At 39.4% G+C, this 21,126-nt stretch overlaps 1 protein-coding gene across 1 annotated transcript in view; it reads right to left on the bottom strand.

The window, feature by feature from the left end:
- LOC149795549 (prominin-1-like) overlaps window positions 1-21,126 on the bottom strand; it is a 149,683-nt gene that overhangs the window by 69,742 nt on the left and 58,815 nt on the right. The window contains exons 7-8 of the mRNA XM_089963819.1: window positions 6,685-6,788; window positions 3,267-3,332 (exon numbers count right to left, since the gene is read on the bottom strand). Of these exons, the coding sequence (XP_089819945.1) occupies window positions 3,267-3,332; window positions 6,685-6,788 (170 nt within the window). The remainder of the gene's footprint in view (window positions 1-3,266; window positions 3,333-6,684; window positions 6,789-21,126) is intronic.

Here is a 21,126-nt window from a genome sequence, read left to right as displayed (position 1 = left end):
CACAACAGCATACTCTAAAGGGCATAAAGAACTCGACTTTGACACTTTTCGCTCGGCAACAAGCTGCAAGCGGTCTGAAAAGGTACTTATTTCTATTAGTGAGAATAGCACGTCTAAAATAGAAACTAAAACCATCGAAGTCATTAAAACGGCATTAGTTGTGGATGGCAACGCGATTGTGTTTTAGCTGTTGCATCCACTTGTTAGTCTCTCTACCGCGCTTGCTCTCCTGGTGACTGAGAATTGCAAAGAACGCAAGAGTTGTTGTGATGACAAGCAACCATGAGGCTTCGGGTCACCTAGCTGATGGTATGGACATCGGGCATAAGCAAGAACGACACGACTGGAATGTTTATATTGTGCCACCTACACTCTTTCTGCTAGCGATAGTAGTGTACCACCCAGCTACCAAGATACCTGTATCCATTATTTTACACTGTCAGAGTCTGGTTTAGGTGTCAAGGCTGGAGATTGTCTTGGTGGACCTGTGCCACACCCAGCAGCAGATATAAGTACAATCTCGCCTTTGATAAAACCAGGCGTGTTGAAAACTGAGGCTTCTGGGGAAAGACATCGAGTTCCCCTTTCTTAGTCACAAGTTTGGCTTGTATCTGCTCTCGCGCTTTTTCAAGTTAGCAGTGTTCTACAGCCTTTTCAATGCATTTTGTTATTGCTTGAGCGACATTGTTTGCAAGCAAACTTGAATGAGTTTGCAATGCCTTGCTGAGACCCAGGAGCTCCATGCAATGGAAAACTATAGGGCTCCTCGGCCGCCGCCTCCTCCCGGAGGGCTTTATCCTGAGACCATACAACGGTATATCTGTTTACACCCTGTCTACTGATAGCTCTTTGTTTGCATTTCGCGCCGACACTCATGGTACTACAATACAAGAAGTGATGGAAGTACGAATGCTAGATAGCGCAATGCTATTTTATGTTCCCTGGATAGCCTATATTTGGCAGGTGACCTCGCATATGCCTCATTCTTGGGCTCACTGCCTTTGCCGCGGCATCAAGAAAGCAACCGACATGTTTATACGACAAACTGAACAGGTAACATCATCCGCTGTCGTGCACATGCCTGACCCTTTTCATATAGAGTAGTACTTTTCAAAATGACGAAAGCACCTTACGCCAAAGGCCTCAGAAATCTCCTTACCACGAAACAGTATTTGTCGTCCTTGAAGTTGGATATTCTATGATTGCTTAACACTTCTTAAAAATAACACCTGCTAACCTGGGTCTACTAGACTTTAAAGAGGCAGCAAAGACCATTAACATCACAGTGTTTGGAAACAGGGCATGCAAACTAAACAAGGAATCATTTCTGCTAATATCATAAGAGCTGACAAATGGCCAACCTAGCACTTATGGATGGTGGGGCACTTATTGTCGCCATCACGTTCACCGGTTAGAACTACCTTCCTTCACAGATAGATATGAAACGAGGTCAATGAAGAAGGCATCGGCCAAGATAGGGCATTATAAAAGTTAGCTATACAGTAGACACCAGAAAGGGTCCTTACAAATAGCATGCAAGTGACAAGGCATAAACTGGTCTTCTCTAGTTGGTAATAAGAAATGCAAAAACTATACTTAAAATTTTACATACTGAATTTCCTCAAAATGTACTTTCTTAGTTGTGCAAATCCGAATTACATGAAACATGCCATAGGTTCTCAATCTTGATTACATATTTCAAAATGATACTGTTATTTCGAATATAAGTGCAATTACATTCTCCTTACTGCACTCATAATGAAATAAGCATTAAATTCCATAGCATCATTTTAATAATTGCAATTGAAAGACTTCATATTTTCCCACGTTATGATTTCAAATATTCAATGACAGAAACAGAAACACGTTTGCAGATATCAACACGCTTCTCCCTCGCAATATGATGTATTTCATGTGGAATTGTCACATATAAATACAGTCGATAATCACGAAATTTCATAGAATCGACAATACCCAAATATATTCATTCCAGATCAAATGAAAAAGTTGTTGCAATGCAATGCGCATTCATTTACATTATGACTCCACATTTCAATTTTAACTAGACAAGCCATTTTCTTTCGAAAGTTATGTAGAGCGCGCGTCTAAGTTCTAATTTATCTGGCCGGAGTTAAATGCGCAGTAATAATGTTGTTGTTGTGTAATGATGAATCTACGCTTGTGTCTTTAGTTTGGAATACGGCATGGATGCAGTTACTTTGTCTCTTGTTGTGTATTTTGTTAATATAATTAAGCATTAGGTAGAATAATAAAATGAACATATAATGCAAAGGTTACTGCATTTGTATGGGAAAATATAAACTCATTTTATCGGATGGATATGCTGCACTGCCAAGGTCGTGAAGTATTCCATCTGAAAAACACGTTGATATTTTTTGATACAAATGCAGTAACTTATAAATACTACATTAGGCTGCTCCGTCGAATGAAAATACCAGTAACTTAACAATGCTCTCGCCGTTCACGACTTTATTTTCCGAATTTAACAACAACAACAACAAAATTTGCTTTGACGGTAAAATTCAAAATGGACCGGAAGCAAACTATACTTCCTTACATTCTGGTATAAATACATCACTTTAAAGGTTCAATAATACGTTGGCGACCAGAATCTCAAGGTTCGGTAAACCTGATTGCAAATGCTTCCTGTATACATCTTATACCTATATTTTGTGTTCGGCTATTGATGTTTTCAAAATAATTAATCCGGATTTTAGATACAGGTTATGTTGACGAGAAAGCAAATGTAGTGCAAAAGTAGATAAACCATTTGTGAATAAACGTATTACATCGTAAACACAATTTATTTTTGCTATTTGAGAATACCTGTGTGGCGGTACCACTTTAATATACTCAGTGAGCATATCTTTCTTACTGTTACTGTTATATGTTGTTTAGTCTTTTTAGTAGTCCATGTCATATTCTCAATATTATTTGTCTGTGTTGCGTAATTCTAGTCCCAAAATGTGTATTCGATCAAATGATGAGTTAATCTGTGTTTCTACATACAGTAAAGCATATATTTGAAATGCTGAAGATCAGATCAAACAACAGCAAGATGAAGAAGCAGAGAAGGAGAGGAGGAATAGAAGGAAATGGTTAAGCAACAGACACACTTCATAGATAAATCTATGCTCATTATGCATAATAATAATAACAAGTAATATAGTCACACAGTATTTATTGCTTCAATGAAATTTTTCCTATAACTATTTCTTCTTTATTTATTAATAAAACAAACATACCTGTTTATTCATTTCATCTTCTGTGAAACTACTAAAGACAGCGTTCAGGTTTGTTATCGAAGTGAGCTTGAAGAGAAAGTAAATGCACAGTATTAGTACCTAGTATATGGGCATATAATATGAAAAAACGAATTATGCAAACCAGTTTGTATCCCCATAATTCTGTCATAATGTTCAATATATCTAACAGGATGATTTATTAAACACTACCCCTTAATTGCAAGGATATGCGATACGAAATGCGGAGGTTCACAGCATAATGCACTTGTACGTTTAGTTTCTCATAAAACATGCATTATTACACACGATATACCTTCAGTTCATCAAAATCTTTTCCCCAGAATTTACATCCTAAGTGAAACATAAAATAAATAAGAAACTAATTTAAACACTGGAATACGAAGATCATTAAGACTGGTCATGGAAACCATAACTCTTTTAAATGACTCAAACCTAACCTTCAAAAACTGCTTTGTATAACTATAAGTGCTGCAAATTGTAAACTTGGCAATCAAACAAAATTACTGCTGTTGCAGCAGGATATTGAATTAATTGTACTTAGATATCCATTAATGAAATTTTACTCTTCTTTCCAAGCATGACATGACAAAAAGAACTGCAAATTCAGATTCGATTAGAGCCATAGTATGCATTCTTTCTTAGTATTGCTTAGAAGCTGGACTAATGATTTGAAGCAGGTCGTAGTTGCTCCTATTTGTAAGGGCAAGTCCAATAATTACTCATTAAATTGTAGCATATTTTTCTTTCCCGAAAGAAAAAAACAAACAAAACAATTGTGCAACACATTGTCACCTGCCTATATCTTTATCTCAAGAAATGTATTTTTCTACATCAATATTATTTTGGCGAATTGTAAACTCGTTCATACTCATGCTTCAAGTCTTTTTTGACAAACGGGAGACAGAGCGGAAGCCACTTATCAACACTAGGACCAGTACAATCTAGCGTCAAAAAAGGCTTACATTTAGGACCTGTGTAAGGATGCAAATTTCTGTCGATCTATGAAGGGCACATTAATTTGGGCCAGAGAACAATTAATTAGATTTATGGGGACATGTGCTTGTTAAGTCGCTATACTGCAATTGTTTCTAATGTCAGAAGAGGAAGTGATTCTTAACTGAGCCTTCGTTTATTTAGCCGTCAGACACACTAGAAAGGCAAGGTTAACTTCTATTTTGTATCGGAACTGTCAGATTTCGAATTGACCAGAATCAGGTTTGGAAGTCTATAAGTCAGGCTGACCGTAAGAATGAAAATAAAAGGGACTCCGAGATTGAATTTGGAAGAAATTCTCTTGTAAAACATTTGGCAATGGGACCGGATGTCTGGAAAGTCAACAGACACAATTCTGGCAGTAGAAGCGAACAAAGTTTCAAAGCACAAGGTATTTGCGTCAATCTCATGTAATTAGTTGATACCAATATAATGATTTGTTTAAATTCGTAGATCAATATTCTTGACATGAGTATAACTGTGTTTAGTTCATCTATATGAATTTGTAAAATGATCTTCTTTATATAAGTTGAGGAATTGTTTGAATTTGTCGCCTTCTTTGTATAGGAATTGGGTATTCTAAGATTTAATGCATTACTTTAGTTGATATTAGTTACGAGAATTCGTTTGAATTCATCGATCTTAGATGATTTCGCGTATGGTAAAGACTTGAATGTTTGTATTCACTGAAAATAACGTAGTTTTATCTTGCAATGAATTTCATTCATTTATTTGTGCAAATGAAAACTGTTATGTCTCCTGTAATGTTCATGGGAATCATTGATGATATAACCATTAGGAAGTAAATTAATCTTATAACTAGGTTTGTTTATGGTCTCCCAAGTTTAGGTTGATCAGATAGCCTTTGGTATCTGTTTGAATTCCGATAGAACGATATCTGACAACGAGAGGGGAGTAAGGATCTGTTCCAAGCAGGAAAACTGAGAGAAGGTTTAGATTGCTTCTCTGTTTATTTTGAAAGGGGATAAAGCTCCACGGACGTATCCGCAGACGAATCCACTGAAGTACCTACTGGCGTATCCAAGTACCTACTTATCCAAGTGTATATTTATCCATGTACTTACTTATCCACCTACCCACACAAAGTTTGAGTGCCGAAAAGAGGCGAGATAGTAGGGAGGCTGGAGAAGGGAAAAAGCGAAAAGACCTAGATGAACCACCACAGTGAAGTTGGAGTGGACTGGAATAAGCAGGTTGTGAAGTTGTACAAGGCATTGACTTCGATTATTCACTCCATTCTTTAATGAACCAATTAGATTATTTAAAACAGATAGGCTATTGATATCAATAGATTTCTGTTTGAAATTCAGTGAAAGATTTAATTCAAAAAGAAGTTTGTCTTCCTAATGTAATGTATTATCACAATTGTTTATATAATTGATTAAATTTTCTTGTTTTTCCATGTACGGGGGCTCGTGTCGTTCTGTTCTATATATCTTCTCAGATCTCTATTCATTCCATCTATAAGTTTCTCACATTATTTTAATATTTACTCGATCCGGGGAACAACAATACAGAGAGCGATCACCCTCTAGATAACGATAACCAAATAAAGCAGACACCATGGAATAAGTAACAATTTTACAACACCACCACCCGTAACACCCGCTATCACCTGTTTTGTTTCCAATCTGTCTTAACCATCTGAGTCTTTTTGAAATACTGATTCCGATATATTCGCTGATGACACAACTATCCAAAATTAAAGCGTTTGTATCATTCGAGGTCTTCAGATCGATATTCAGTATGTTTAAAAGCGATGTACAAAACATATAATGCACATAAATCAGTCACAATATACATGTTTGACAATTGTCTGCACTTAGAACTGTCGAAATCATGCACTCACACTTACGCTTGAACACTGTGAACTCGTCTATGTGATCTAACATATTGCTATGTATTTTCATTAATAATAGTCTCTATAGAAATCTGGAATTAATTCCAGTTATATTTTACAAAGTATGGTTTTGACAGCAGGAAGGTTGCATCATCTACATCTGGTAAACGACCATACGCCATAATATTTATATTGAAATCTTTAGATTATCGTTAAGTTGTAAATGACCGCTAATGATGCCCGTACTTATGTTTCAAATTGATTGCACATATTTGGTACTTGGTCTTAATTTAAAGTATCAAATTAATTATATCATCTTCTACTACTTTACATGTCAGCTTAATTAGTGCTTTGTAAAGAATTACGAGTTTTGATTGACGTACAAAAGATATCATATATCATCTGTTATTTTGACTGTTGGGAGGACTAGTTTTTAATGCTGAATATGTTATCATATTAAAATAAAGACATCATAAGTAGTATTGTTATTTTAAGTAGTAGTAGTAGCGGTAGTATTAGTATCAGTAGTAATGGAATAAGTACACCGGAGTCTAATCCTCTGCATGGAATACACGACATAGTGGTAGTCTTAAAGGCTGCAATTGCGTTCTCAACCTCAGCAAATACGTTCTGAGCGTTCTGGATATCTGAAAGGTTAGAAAATATACACAACATAAAATTTGAGATTACAGTTGCATTGTTGTGTTTCGTTTTTAAAGGTTTTGTACATAAACCTTTTTAACTGTTTATATAGTTTACATAGTATGTATAAGTGATTGTGAGTTTCAACTTTTTCGGAAAAACAATCAATAAAACAATCTCGCGTTCTGAGTTACGTACCAATGAAGTTGACAGTGATTTTTTCTGTCTCAATATGTAGATAATATGATTGCAAGCATCACTGTATACCTTATGGACTTAGAAGACTGAAGTATTATATCCAAAGACAGATATATATATATATATATATATATATATATATATATATATATATATATATATATATATATATATATATATATATATATATATATATATATATATATATACGAAGACTGTGTAGCATCAAGATGTATAGCGGCAATGGGAAAATGCTTTACAGGTAAGGTGATGTCACAGGACTGAAGACTGGTAACAATGTAACAAGAGGCTGACCTCAATCGGGACCCGAGAGCGAGAAAAAATCCTAGAATATTTTGGCGGGACAGAGACAGAGATAACACATATAACAGACAACATACAAACATAAACAACTTTATAACTGACTAAAACAAGTTTTAGGCAACAAAGCAAATATTTTAGAGGCATATGGGTGGCCCTGAAAAGGGCCTTTGGGTTCTTCTTCTATTTTCTCTAGTTCTTCCACCATCTCCTCATTTTCTCAATGATTCCTTTCTTCTTCTTCTTGTCTGTCTCTTACATCCAGTCAGAGTGTCCCATCAATCTAATTTGTTCCTGTATCTTCATCCAATTTTCATTCAGTTTTTCAAACTCCTCTTTTCTCTTTCTCTTTTCTGCCCTTTCTTTATTTAGCCCATGTGGCTTTAATCTTCTTCACCTCTTCTTCCATACTTTTTCTCATTATTTCTTCTCCTTTCTTTTGTTGGTCCAGACCCCACTTCAAAAATGAACACTCGGTCCAATGCAATGTGTCTTATAGATAGCACCTGACTTTCGTCACATTATCAAGTGCCTCCTTCAAGGTACCCACTCTTACATATGTAGGTTGAATGAAACCTCTTAACTTTTCTACTTCCTTTTCTATTATACCTTGTATCAGATCCCTGGCTACTCTCAGGCTAGTCACAAAGTATGGGCTACCAGGATACTTCCATTCCTTCTCAAACCTTTCCACCACATAGGCTGCGTCCATGATCCATAACCAACAATCCTTCAATTTGTTGATTAAATCTATTGTCATCTTAGTTTATTCAATGTTAAATGACGCGAACGACGAACGCTTTGACATTATATTTGTAAAGAACGGACGTGAATGAAAACATCCCTTACACTCACTTCACATATTAACTAATATACACACGGGAAGGAAAAATAAAAAACAACAAAGCCAAGATATGCAATCAAAAACAAAAATATCTACAATCCACGCGGAAGGATGAAAAACAAACCCTTACTATATACAAACCACAAATATACTATCAACATAAAGATGGGGAGAAGAAACAAACCCTTATTATACTATCCACAAAACCAAAATATACTGTCCACACACGAGAAGGAGAAAAAACAAGCCCTTAATATACTGTCAAAAAAACTAAAATATAATATCCAGACACGGAAGACAAAAGAAACAAACCACAAATATACTATCAACACAGAGGTGAGGAACAAAAAGAAATCACAAATGTACTATCAACGCATGAGAAGAAGAAATACAAACCCAAATTATACTATCAAAAACCACAACATTTACTATTAGCACAAACATATGCGAACGCTTACAAACCCCAAAAATATACTATCCACACAAACGTATGCGCACTTATTCAAACACACTCTACTATCCACAAAAACGTATGTACACTTATGCAAACACACACTATCCTATTCACACAAACGTACGTGAGCTCATACAAACAAACACACACACAATCACATCAGTAAAGGAGAGAATGTCTATAATCACACTATTCCACATTCACTCTAATTGGCAACTTGAGTAGTCTCTTTTCAATAGATTTGGGTAGACCTGAGATGGGCTGTTTTTTTAACTCCAGATGTACTTGGTTAATGGTGACACCTCCCAGGCCGGGGATCACAGACACAGCGTCGGTTCCAGTCATTGTCAAAACTGGCTGCAGCTGCTATGAGTGCGGATGAAGCTTGTGTGGCCTCATCACCCCAAGCTTCAGTTTGTGGGACCCTGAAGGCTTCCCTGTTTTCTCTTGTGCCAGACCCGTGGATGCTGTGGTTCTCGTGGTTGCTGTCGCAACTCTCCTCCCAGTTTTCCGTCTGAAGGATCACGGTCCTTTGTACTGGTAGGAGAGGTCGTGGGTGTAGTTGACGTGGTTGTGGTGCTGGTACTGTCTGCGGAGGCGTCCTCATCTCAGGCTTGACCTCAATCATAGGTCTTAGCATGAGGTGAGGCAGGATTCCTCTCTTCTTTTCCTCTTCTTCTTTTTTCTTTTTTTCCTCCTCCTTCTCTATCTTGGCCTCCTCGGCTACCGCCTCCATAGCCAGCTCATCCAATAAACGTCTGGCATACTCCAGGTGCATTTGGAGTTCAAGCAATTTGCTTATCCTGCTCATCTTGTTTTAGCTGTCTCGTTGACGATGGGTAGCCAGACTGACGGCACTCCCGTTGTATTTGTCAAGCAATGGCGTGAAGGAAAACATTCACCTGATACCAAAACGAACACAACCGATGTCATCACCCCAAAAATACAGAACGCGCAACCTACAAAAACACCCAGTCACTTTTTTACTTAAGAACCCTAACTACTATCAGACCTCACTGACTATCTGACATGCTACGGAAACGAAGTGCTTATATACACACTTCAAAGTCAAACAAACGAATTGCTTGAAGACACACTTCTACTTTTGACTTACTAATATACCATTGGCAGTTTAATTAGTATCTATTTTCTAGAGTATTGGGTAGCCCTGTAAAGGTTTGGTTTTTTGTGGACGATGGGTTATGTTAATATTTTATTGTGTAAGACTGCGTCCTCGTCTGGTGACAGGCTTTCCCACAGGACAGGGTCTGCTTCCTCAGAAAGAGAAGGAGAACTCTTTGGTGTCTACACGACTGTTGACAAAATCTGTATGGTTCCTGCTGCTGTTACTGCTGTTTTCGTTGCTCTTTCTGCTTCTGAAGTCTGTACTTTTCCGTCCATTCTTCCTTTTCTGTCTTGATTTACTCTTGAAGAGCTCTTATATCAGGTCTTCACCCACTTTCAACATTCTGACATATTCTCTATCTTTGCAAGCTTAAGTATCACGTTTTGCCTGACACGATGTAAATTCACATAAGCTTCGTTCAGTTTGGCTAGTCTTGAGCACATCTTCTTAGGAGACTGAGTTAACAATTAATGGCTAGTCTGGAGACTACCCCGCTTTATATGGTTCAAGCACGGATGCGATAGAAAACATCCCTACAATGTTTAGAGTCGGAACGCTAGTATAGTTTGATTTGAGGGTGGTGGATAGAGAGAAGTCAAAGAGCATATATCATGATAAAAATAGAAAATAGGACAAACGCATTGTTTAACCATAAAACATTTTGCAAACAATCAAACGAACATGTTTCAAATAACAAACTATCTTGGACAAGGTTGACAACGTTGTGAAGTGAAGCTAGACATCCAGGAATGGAAGTCATTGGGCCATAGATGTACACTACGTTTCCTAGCTAGAGACAAAAGATAACCATAATGGTCACAAAACCATCTATCTGCTTTGTCATCATTTCTAGAAGAGTAACTATCAAAATATGTCACTAAATGTTCTAAAGTATATCCAAGACTGCGTTAATGAAGAAAATACACACAATATTGTCCACACACAATGGAATATGTGCCTTGTAATTTCACATTATTAAATCGTGCTTCTGAGAATTTCTTCTCTTAAACTCGATGATGTCGTCTTCCAAAGGTGGTAATCCATACGAATCGTCTGTGTTGATGACATAAGCTTGATGGTCTTGAGGTTTGCGATGAGGCAGTTAATCTTTAGCACACACGACATGATTCTAAGAAGCAGTGTATGAACTGTGGTTCAAAATGTAAAAACGTTCCTAGGCATACACTTTTTAAAGTGTTTTCTTGTTGCTTTTCTTACAGGTGATGATAAGTTATCAATTCAATCCTGACCTTTTGCTTGAAAATGCCTGACAAGTAACCGTTTCTTCGTACGTCTCTGTACTCTGAGCCAAGAGAACTTCGATGTGATGAATCTCGAGAATCATCAATGGAGGAGAGGAATGATCACGCAAGTCTTTAAACAACTGATGAAAGACACGGCTTATTTCGATATGAGACTCCAAGCTTCTTCCAGATACTCGTCTAATATTTCTTCTTGACTATCAACAGACATTTATCGTGTTGTATTTGACTGGGATGATCGTTTAGACATCCATAGCTATCTTTCTGGATCAATTTCGTAATTTTTTCTGCCAGGTGCTTGGCGAAACAGGAGACTAAATGTTGTTCCTGTTCTGGCCATCTGGACTTCATGACTATGTCCTTGGGATTTTGCTTCCAAGGAATCCTTCCATTCCATTTCCATAGATTCTCCAATATTCAAAGGAGGATTACAGTTTCCATTGCTTCCAATAGTCTAGAATGACTTCTCTCAAACTGTTGATTTCTATGGTATTGTCGAATTAGGCAGAGAATAGTACGTCCACCGTCCCAGTTAGAGGTTCAGCAAACTGATGTTCCACTCGAATCTGGCCTGATGGAAATGTCACTCGTCGTTCCCTTGGTCAGGAGTGAAATCAAAGGTCCACAAAGTGTAACCTCCATCGTATTCTTTGTAGGTAATGCCGTGACTACTGTTGGTCCCTAGGTGTCCCGTGGCTTCGTACAGGGACCAGTACGATCTCAAGCAAGTCTTCCTGGCAAAGTCAGTTTCGGAGGTTCTGGTACACAAGGTCCTGCCATCTTGACTGACGTTGATTTTGGACGCCTAGAAGTGCTGAAAATTGAAATGATTGTTATTCTGGGCTCAGTTGAAGGCTGAATTCTCGACCATACCAATGATTAAACGTTTGGGTAACTGTCCATGGAACAGATGATCTTCGATCATGGATCACTGACCCTTGGAAATGGTGAAGTTTTCAACATCGACGCGTCATATCGGATACTTAGCGCTTGTTTTGCTCTAAGTGTGACTGGTGTCCTTTCCCACTTTAGGTAACACTTCCACGCGTATCACATAGAGTCTGGCTTCTTGGATGATGGTTTTGTAATCGGCAGTATCAGTCAACAAAGTAAAAGCGATACTGCTGCGATTTAGCCTTAAGCAGACATCCACGCCGTTCAGCAAATACTTCTCTTGCAACCACATGTCCAAATTCAAACGATCCATTAGTTCTAAAATCTGTCCATCTTTCATCGCTGTTCAAATCCATCATTGTCATCCGATATTGTGTCGAACTTGTCAGCTTTGTCTGGATTGCATAGCATGCAGGCATCCAGATGAATGTTCTTTGCGTCTGTTCCGTATGTCAAGAGATTCTCCAGGTAGACACGGCAAGAGTAAGTATCCATGCTGCTACTGACTAGTTTGCTAGTCAAGTACAAATCCACTCCGCTAAACAAAGAATACATGAAATTGTTGACGGAGCTACTTTCTCATCGACGTCTATATTACCTCCATTCTTATCTAAAATTTTGACTTTGAGGTACAAGTAACTGCTGTTCGAATCGATGTAATCTTCGGGATGTCCTTTGATTTCAAACTCGATAGGAGCTAAATCCTCAAAGAGGAGACTGGATGAAAATCGATTGGGATTCTTGCATCGTCATCATGGTGGGTGGCATGGCAAATAGATCTAGTTCCGACTTGGAGCAGGCGCAAGACTCTCTATGTATCATTTTCTTTCTTTTTTCTCTGTGTTTATTTAATAATCAAAATCGTCTAAGTCTCGGATGGTTCTTCTTTTCTTAGTCTTTCTAGCTTTATGATATGTAGTCCTCTGAAAGGGTTTCTTCTTCGTCTCTTTCTGCCTTGTCGTTACTGCGGTGTCAGAGAAGCAGGCATGCCTGTCTCGGCAGCGTCCAGGGCATTGATAGGAGTTTCTCACCGACCCAAAACTCTTAAAGCAAGACATTTTTGCCTGCTCTGAAGAAAGCTTTTTGGGGGTTTTGTTTGTCTATGATGACATTTTGAAGAAATTTTTTACTGTGCATGAATGCGGCATCTTTCAAGGCGTGCAATCCTCGTGTCACCATCGGTTAAAACACCGGAGTCACCGAACGAAAGGCCGATTTCAACATATCTCCTAAACCATGTCCTCGAAGTCGAGCTACTCATCGGTACACTCGATATAATACTTACAACTCGTTAGAAAATCGTTTTCGAAAATGGAGTTTCACCGTGACTTTTCCTTTGGAGAATGGAATATTTTGTGCCAGATCTCCTTTCATAGTAATGTTAACAGTGTCGAAAAACGACTTACTGACGGGTAAATAGTGAGTATTTACACATTGACGGTGCACGTGATAGGTATTTCCACCTTCCTAGTCATTCGAATTGGTAGAATCCACTTTGAAAGGAATGACACGCAGTAATGGTACGGAGGTGTGCCTCACCATGTTGTACTCCACTACATCGGAATATATAACGATCAAATTGAGTCATTGGTTCAGTTCGACAGGGGCTCCAAAAGCCTTGTAAAAGTCTATATTAGTGTTGATCATCGGGCTCAGATTCTGTGCTACCGTCTGTGGATGTCCACCCAAAATTTCAAACAAACTACCATTAAACCTGATGGATAACGTGTCGGTATCCTAACTTTGTATCAGTAGGTGACGAGCCACTACATGGTATTCAATCATAACACTTGTTGTGGATCTGCTCAGGGCTTTGCCAAATGCTAAATCGAACCTGTCAGCAATTGTGTCCACCAAATGTTCACCACTAAAATAATTACCTCACGGAATTTTCAACGTGTAGGTGCTGAATGATGGATTGCTTGCTGACCTTGTGTCACCTGAAAACCCGAGTTTATTTATTTCTTCTTGCTATTGTACGATTGTACGTTTCTGAATTCGATCTGGAAAGTATTTAGAGTTTCAGTGATGTTTTTGATTTGTGTAGGGTAAATTATTTTCACGAAAGCCACTTTCCAACGGGATTCGTGATCTAATTGGATGTTCTGAAGTAATTTGGCCGTGTATCAACACAAATTGTTATTGAGAAACACCTCCATGGAACTGTCACTGGGTAGCGTTAGGTAAAATTGGCTGTTGTTTATAATTCCTGACTTCTGCTGTCAGATGTGTCACTGACGGACAGAGGAGTGTCTTAAACAGGATTATTTTGATCATTATTGTTGGAGTGGTCACTGACGTTGGACACAAGACTTCCATTGTTCCCGTTTGAAGAGTATTTCAGGGAATGATTGGGAAGAAGGTAACCGATGCAACTGCTCGGTAAAATGGTACACAATTGTTTGTCTCCTTGTTGAAAACTCAAATTGGCAATGACCGCACCGATGACACAATACACAACAAATATTTGGCAGAAAAAGACAATTTGAGTTTTATGCACACGTGCACCACACCACACACATAAGGGTTGCTTTTGTAGCTCTTGCAGAGAAGAAGTCTTGTGAAGGAGTGGTCACTGTGGTGGTAGTGGTAGCTGAGGCTGTCTTCAAATGCAAGATGTTCACTTCTTTTATAGTCGATGACTTGCGAAGCGTCTATCTAAGAATTAAAACTGGGGGATATCCATTCCAACGAACTTTTACTTTCTTGACACGTCGTTTTCCCACTTTATGGGTTCCTGGTTCGAGAATGCTTTCGATGTCGTACACTTCGTCTTCTTTTTAGGTGACCCGTTGTAACTTGGGCAAGTAGAACGTTCATTTGAACACTTCCCCGTTCATGTCTTCCAATTTATAGGCGGTAGGATGACGGCCACGCTCTTGTCCAGTGACACGAAACAGTTTGGTGGTCAAGTTGGGTAAGTAACGTTTGTCGAAAATGTGTTTGGTTTGGCCAATGCGCACCCAATCTAATACAGCCAACATTCCACTTTTCTTGGGGATAGCTACAGGCGCTCGAAAACGGTCACTTCGTTGTCGGAAGTCAATTCTTGGTGGGCAGGTCAAATGCTTCGATGGTAAGATTGGTTGTACACTTGGACCAAGTGCGGTAAGACGTCGATGCACTTTAGAGTGTGGTGATGCGTAAAATATTTCCACATGCGTTGTTTCAAGGTGCATTAAAAACGTTCCACGATGCTGGCTTTTGTTTCGGGATTCTCAGTGGCGAAAAAGCGAATGTCACGTTTCTTTACTTCTTTTTGGAAAGCTTGGTTCAGAACTTAGGTGCCTTTGTCGGTTTTACATCGAAGAGGGTGCCGACCACTTTGTTTCAACACCAGTTGGAGGGCTCGCACTAGTTCACTGCTCATTTTGGAAGTCAATAGCACGACCCAGGCTAATTTGGAAAAGAGGTCGATGACACAAAACAAATATTTTTAGCCACGACTGCAGGTAGTCAAACGAGAGACATCGACTAAATCGGCTTGCCATTGATGATCTATGCCCTCAACTCGGGTGCGACTTTTAGAAAATTTTCGGCGAATAGGGTTGTGTAAAGTGTACGTAGCTTGTTCTTGTAATCATCGTTGCACTTGAGGTAAAAGGAGACTTTTCAGAAGAGTTTTGACAGAACGATACAATTTCTGAACTCCGTAGTAACGTGCAAGATGAGATGGATCGTAGTAAATGCTGGCTAACACCTTCTCCATTTTTTAATAAGTCATCCACTCTTCGCTGATGCTACTTTGGATGGGGCGAGATAGTGGTTTGTATTTGGAAACGGCTTTATGTGCCCGATGTGGCACGGGAGTAAAGTCGAAGGTAGTGGTGGTGGTGGTGGAGGTGGTAATGGAATGGCTTTGTTCTTCTTTTGTTTTTCCACTTCTGGCTTCCCTTTTTTCTTTTTCACTTCTGTCGAAGGAGGAGTGGACATCATCATTTTAACCCAAGCTTTCAGTTCTTCTCAATTCGTATTGTAACTGGGACATCTCGGTCGAATTCGGATAGGGAGGCAAATGCGGGATCCATTGTTCTTGACAACGATGGTATTCCAGCCATCATTTGTAAGGCACTAAAACCAGTTTTCGTCTTTCCATTCGGTTTTAAGAGTCACACGTTTGAGATCTAGGGACACCGGAGGTCCGTTTATCTTCTTGGTCCCTTTTTATCTTGCTCTCATGAGGCCTCCTAGCATTGTTCCCAATATTCCTTTTAGCAAGGGTCCTAACAGAGGCAAAATTCCTCCGCGTTGTACCAACATCTTCTTTTGACAGATGGGTATTTTCTTTTGAACCATTTGGCGAAGAACGTGACGATGTTTGGCTTAGCATTTTGAATGGTGTTTAAACAAAGCTATCGTGCCTTTCAATACGTTTAAGCAACATTCGAATACGTTATCGATGTCGTGTTTGGAGGTGGTTTGAATCAGTTTTATTCGCATGGGTGGATAAGCTTTGGACAGGACAGACAATATGTCCCTATATTTGACTAAACAAGAGGCAGTCCTTTCCTTTTCTTTCCTTTGGGGTTAGAAGAGGGATGACTTCTGGGGTATGACATCTGTGGGTGGTCAGGAGCACAACATACTGATTCCCGTTCTTTGCTTCAAGATTTTTTTATACTGAAACACGTAGCCACAGATTGTCTTTACGTCGTATCAACTCGATGACAGGCATCACATGTCGTGGAGGGGTTAGCAACGAACTAAATCTGGACAGTAAACTCTGTAACATGTCCGATCTCTCATGGACTTTGATTTTTGGGGCACGTACTTTGAGCAGCTGTTACTGAGGCTAAAGTGGAATACGGTGTCACCGCTGAAGGAGACGTTTATGGAGACGGGGATTTCCATTGTTTCATCAACTGAGGAAGAACGGGTGACAAAAAAGATTAGGCAGGCATCACTTACAACGGAGAAGTGGAAGAACACGAAGCTAATGGAGACATGTTCACCGTCGCTGCAGGTCGTGGTTTGCAAATGTAAGATTGCGTCCTGGTTGAAGTATCTCTCTTGCTAATAGAAAATGTTCTTGCGGGGCATTGTTTTTTTCTGGGGACTTTTCTTTTTCTGGGGTTGTGACCTGGTCTTGACATCGTTGCTCTTTTCTTTTTGGGGTTCGTTTGGCGTTTTTGGGAGTGGCTTTGTTCTTGGGGAGAATTTTGGGGGCATTAGGATCGCATTTTAAAATGGAGCGAATGAAGAAACCTCCTAGAGAACCGCTACCTCTAAGTTTCAAAATGATTTCCTTTTTGGTTTGAATGTCGATGCGGGGATCGGCCAGTTGTGTCAAAGCTACTTTGGTTCTCTCAAAAAAGTGTTTGGTTTGATAAGGAATGTTAATGATACCTTGCAGTAATTGACTTGCTGTCACCGTAAACCATCTTAAGACTTATTTAAGACTGGCTTCTAAGACATGAGCACGTATTTGTTGATTTTTGTCGCGACTGATGCCGTAAAAGGCACGAATCAATTTGACGGGAAGATGAGACTGAAGGAACGTCATGTTGACGCTGCCTAAGACAGATCCAGAGTGTCGAGGTTTTTATAGATTTTTTTGTTGTTAAGTCGACGACACTGGTGGTGAAGCAGATGGGTTCTAAATCGCAAATAATCGGGGGGGGGGGAGTGCGTTTTAAATCCACGAGTAAATAGGTGTGTGGGGTTTGACTGGCATTGTCATACGCATGAGTCAGCCAATGGGTTTCTAACTGTTTGCTAAAACTTGCACTTTAGAGTTATCTCTCAGGCTTTTAATCAAGACCACGTAATGAGCACTGAGAGTGATGGTGTGATGGGCTTTACTTTGTTGAAACTAATTTTGCGTAAAGTAAATGACACTGGCATTACGATGATGCCCTTTGCACGTACACCACAGTTTAATTTCGTCTTCGTCTTCTAATAACATATCGTCGAAAATGTCCAGATGGGTTTGACTGGGGTCAGACACGATCTTGTCGTCTTCGCTCGGAATGCCTTCCACAAACACGATGGAATCGCCTTGACTTTCTTGCAGAAGGCTATACGCCGATTGCCACTCATTGTAATACCACACGGTTCGTCGGGGTGGACGATCGATCAAATGATGTTTATGTTTTATCAAGCGTTTGACAAATTATGTTTTGCCTGAACCGCTAGGTCCGGCAATTAACGTGTTAGAAGAATGGCGAAGATACAAGGCCTCCCAACTGGCACAATCTAAGTAATCGTCGATGACTTTAAAAGTTGAGGAAGAGGGAGCAGAGATAGTGGATCTAGCCATAATGTATGGAATGTCAGCTTTGACACGAAGACAGATAAGACAAGAGTTTTTATACTATTTCAGGACACTTTAAGTGCAAGTTAAAATGGAACGAGAAAAATACATTAAAGCCAGATGGTTAAGTACAGCAATAAGAAACACATCAAAACGATCAAACTGGAATATAAAAAAAATCACTGTACAACATGTTTTTGATAACCAAGGTGTCCTAGGGATAGTGTGTAATGTTCTTAAAGTCTCTACATTGGGTAAGGTCACACAGATGTCGTCTCGGAATGATCTTTCGGGAATGTCCATGACAGTGCTTTCCTGAAGGGAGTGGTTGTCCTCGGTGACGGGTTCTTCTAGTACTGTCACTATCGCAGGTTTAAAAGTTACTTTTTAGCCTGGACATTTGAAATGAGAATTACAATTATAGGACAAAGTTGGCCACTTCTTTTGGCCAAGCCTCAAAACCCCAACTTTTCCAGTCACGTAAATCTGTCCAATGAGGATGTAAGTCACAAGCTACACGCACACACATACATCGCCATACACATGTTCGGTGCGTAAAAGCTGAAGAATCTATTTTGCCCGTAAAGGTCGAGAAGAATCAAGATTAAAACCCAAGGCTTTGAACAGAATGAGTTTCTCGTGCTCATTTAAAGGGACCACTTTCTTAGTTCATTTGGTGGCAAGTACTGTTCGTAAAGAGTCCACGAGGAATTGACTGGTAAACGAAATCCCAGAAAGGAAGTCACTAGAAATACATACCTCACGTCGACCCCAATTCAATGGACACATTTTTTGTAAAACGTGTTAGTAATCCTCCACTGTCTGAATATTGTCATTGGTTTTCTTCCACGGAATCTGTTGTATCGCGAGTGATAAAGGTTGTGGCATGGTAGCCCGTTTTTATCCCCTCTTTTGTTGGAGGTAATAAGTGTACTTTCTGCACAGAGATGATCGTATGATCAGAGATGATCCTGTGGCTAATATAAATTGATTTAGTTACTACTTTGCACGTCACATTTCGATCCGAAGTTTCCTCTTGAACTAAAGTTACATTGTGTGAAAGGTTTTGGTAACCCTCTAACTCTTCTTCTTCTTCTGGAATTCGTTGGAGTAAGTCTGCCTTGAAGTAAATACAATCAAAAGCAACAAACAAATACTTCGTGCCAATGGGTAGTTGATCAACGTCTAACCGCTGGGACAGTTCTATCTGAATCAATCCTCTTATACCATTCAGGTACCAGTGGTATAAACACCAGTGACGTAACGGATGTAATTCTTATTTGCGTTTCACTTGTATTTTGACCAGCTCTCGATAAATGCGTTCTCTCAACTCCAAAGGCACACCAGGAATGTTCTCTTGTAAAGTATCCATGATCATATCAGTCAGTAATATTCTGTTTAAAATATTCTCTAGAGCGAAAGTAATGAACATAGTGAGTAATTTCTGACCACTGCCATTCGGGGTAACGGTCTAAAATGTCATTTAAATCTTCTGATGTAAGCGGTCTAAACAGGAATAATAGGATGAACGCACGCTTGATCCAGAGAAATCTGACGTGTTTGTTGACTTTGTTCACTTTCCTCTTGTGAATTTCTCGACATAACGTTTTATAGTCACCAATTGAAATTTTGCTCTTGCTCCCTGCCAAACTTCCTTGTAAATCTACTCTTGCAATTCGCTTGTTAATCCTTGACTATTATTTTTAACTGGGGTTTAAATAATTGTCTAGTAATTGTCAAACGTTTGACTTCTATCCAAACTGGCTTCTTAAACCACATGTTATGACACTTCAATGACTCTGTCCCACTAAAGGTAGGTAGTGACGATCCGGAGATCATCGACCATGCTTCAGATAAGCCGAATCTTTCTGCTCCCACTGTTGTAGTGACAAACCACAACTAAAGCACTTGACTTTATCCCCTTCGCCAAAGCAGAATAATCCCGCCCTGGCTAATTCTTTGGGGGTAGGTCCACCTAGATATTTAGGTCATGTTCCTTGGAAGGTTTGGAATCGACTTTCAAAGTTCCAATTTTCTGGCAAATGCACATTGAAAGAATATTTGTCTTTCACAGGTTCATTTCGATGAGGGTAGGGTGAAATCCGCAGGTTGCTTAGTTTTGGATGACATCCGTAGGGTGGTAGTTGAATGGTTTCACGTGGAGGATAACATTGACCATGAAAACCAGTAAGGAGTCCACGATAACGAGTGATACCGCTTTCGCATTCGTCAGGTTTGACAGCATCCCTTTCCATGGTAGGTATGGTAGTAGTAGTAGTAGTAGTTATAGCAAAGTTCCCATGATACTTTATTGCATCGTTGAGGTCAGAATATAAGGATTCGCTCTCATTTCAAGGCACAGCATCGCACTCCACTTGAGAATCCCCGAACTTGAATGATGCCTGTTTAAACGGATTCATCTTTCTCGCTTGGTCTTGGTTGTTACAATGAGCTATCGGTCTTGGACGTTGTCGCTTTTTATATGCTGGACAATATAGATGTGACCTTACAGTACAGTGAAGTGGTTGGGAAGCCGCACGCGCTTCTAGTACAAAATTTGTTACAGTTTTTCCAAGAGTCGACTGACGATTTGGTGAGTGGGTAAACGTACAATCTTGTGCGGTTCGTAGGTGGTCACTTTAAAGTTTCCATCCTGTCCAGACTGCAAGGCTTCTTTCAATACGCCAGTATTCATATCCGTAATGTTTAGGGCCGCCACTAACAAAACGTAGAATCTTGTCGTATTGGGGTCCGTCTGTCCAGGCCCAGGCTCATAAAGGGTCTCATTCGATGTCAGGGTGACGTTGACCCAGGCGATCGATGTAGAAGCAATCGGTCTGTGTCAAAGGCTAAGACTACAGGACAAGATCACCTAACAGTTCTTAAATTTCGTACAATTTTAAGCGAGCATGTGCTGTCAAGTCGGTCGCAATGATGACATTTCAAAATTCGTCGGCTTGTACAAAGTCCAGTTCTTCTTAGTAACTGACT

Source organism: Sinohyriopsis cumingii, chromosome 7 (assembly GCF_028554795.1).
Source record: "Sinohyriopsis cumingii isolate HCF-2022 chromosome 7, ASM2855479v2, whole genome shotgun sequence".
Classification (NCBI taxonomy): domain Eukaryota; kingdom Metazoa; phylum Mollusca; class Bivalvia; order Unionida; family Unionidae; genus Sinohyriopsis; species Sinohyriopsis cumingii.
This window is presented reverse-complemented; position numbering and strand designations above follow the sequence as displayed.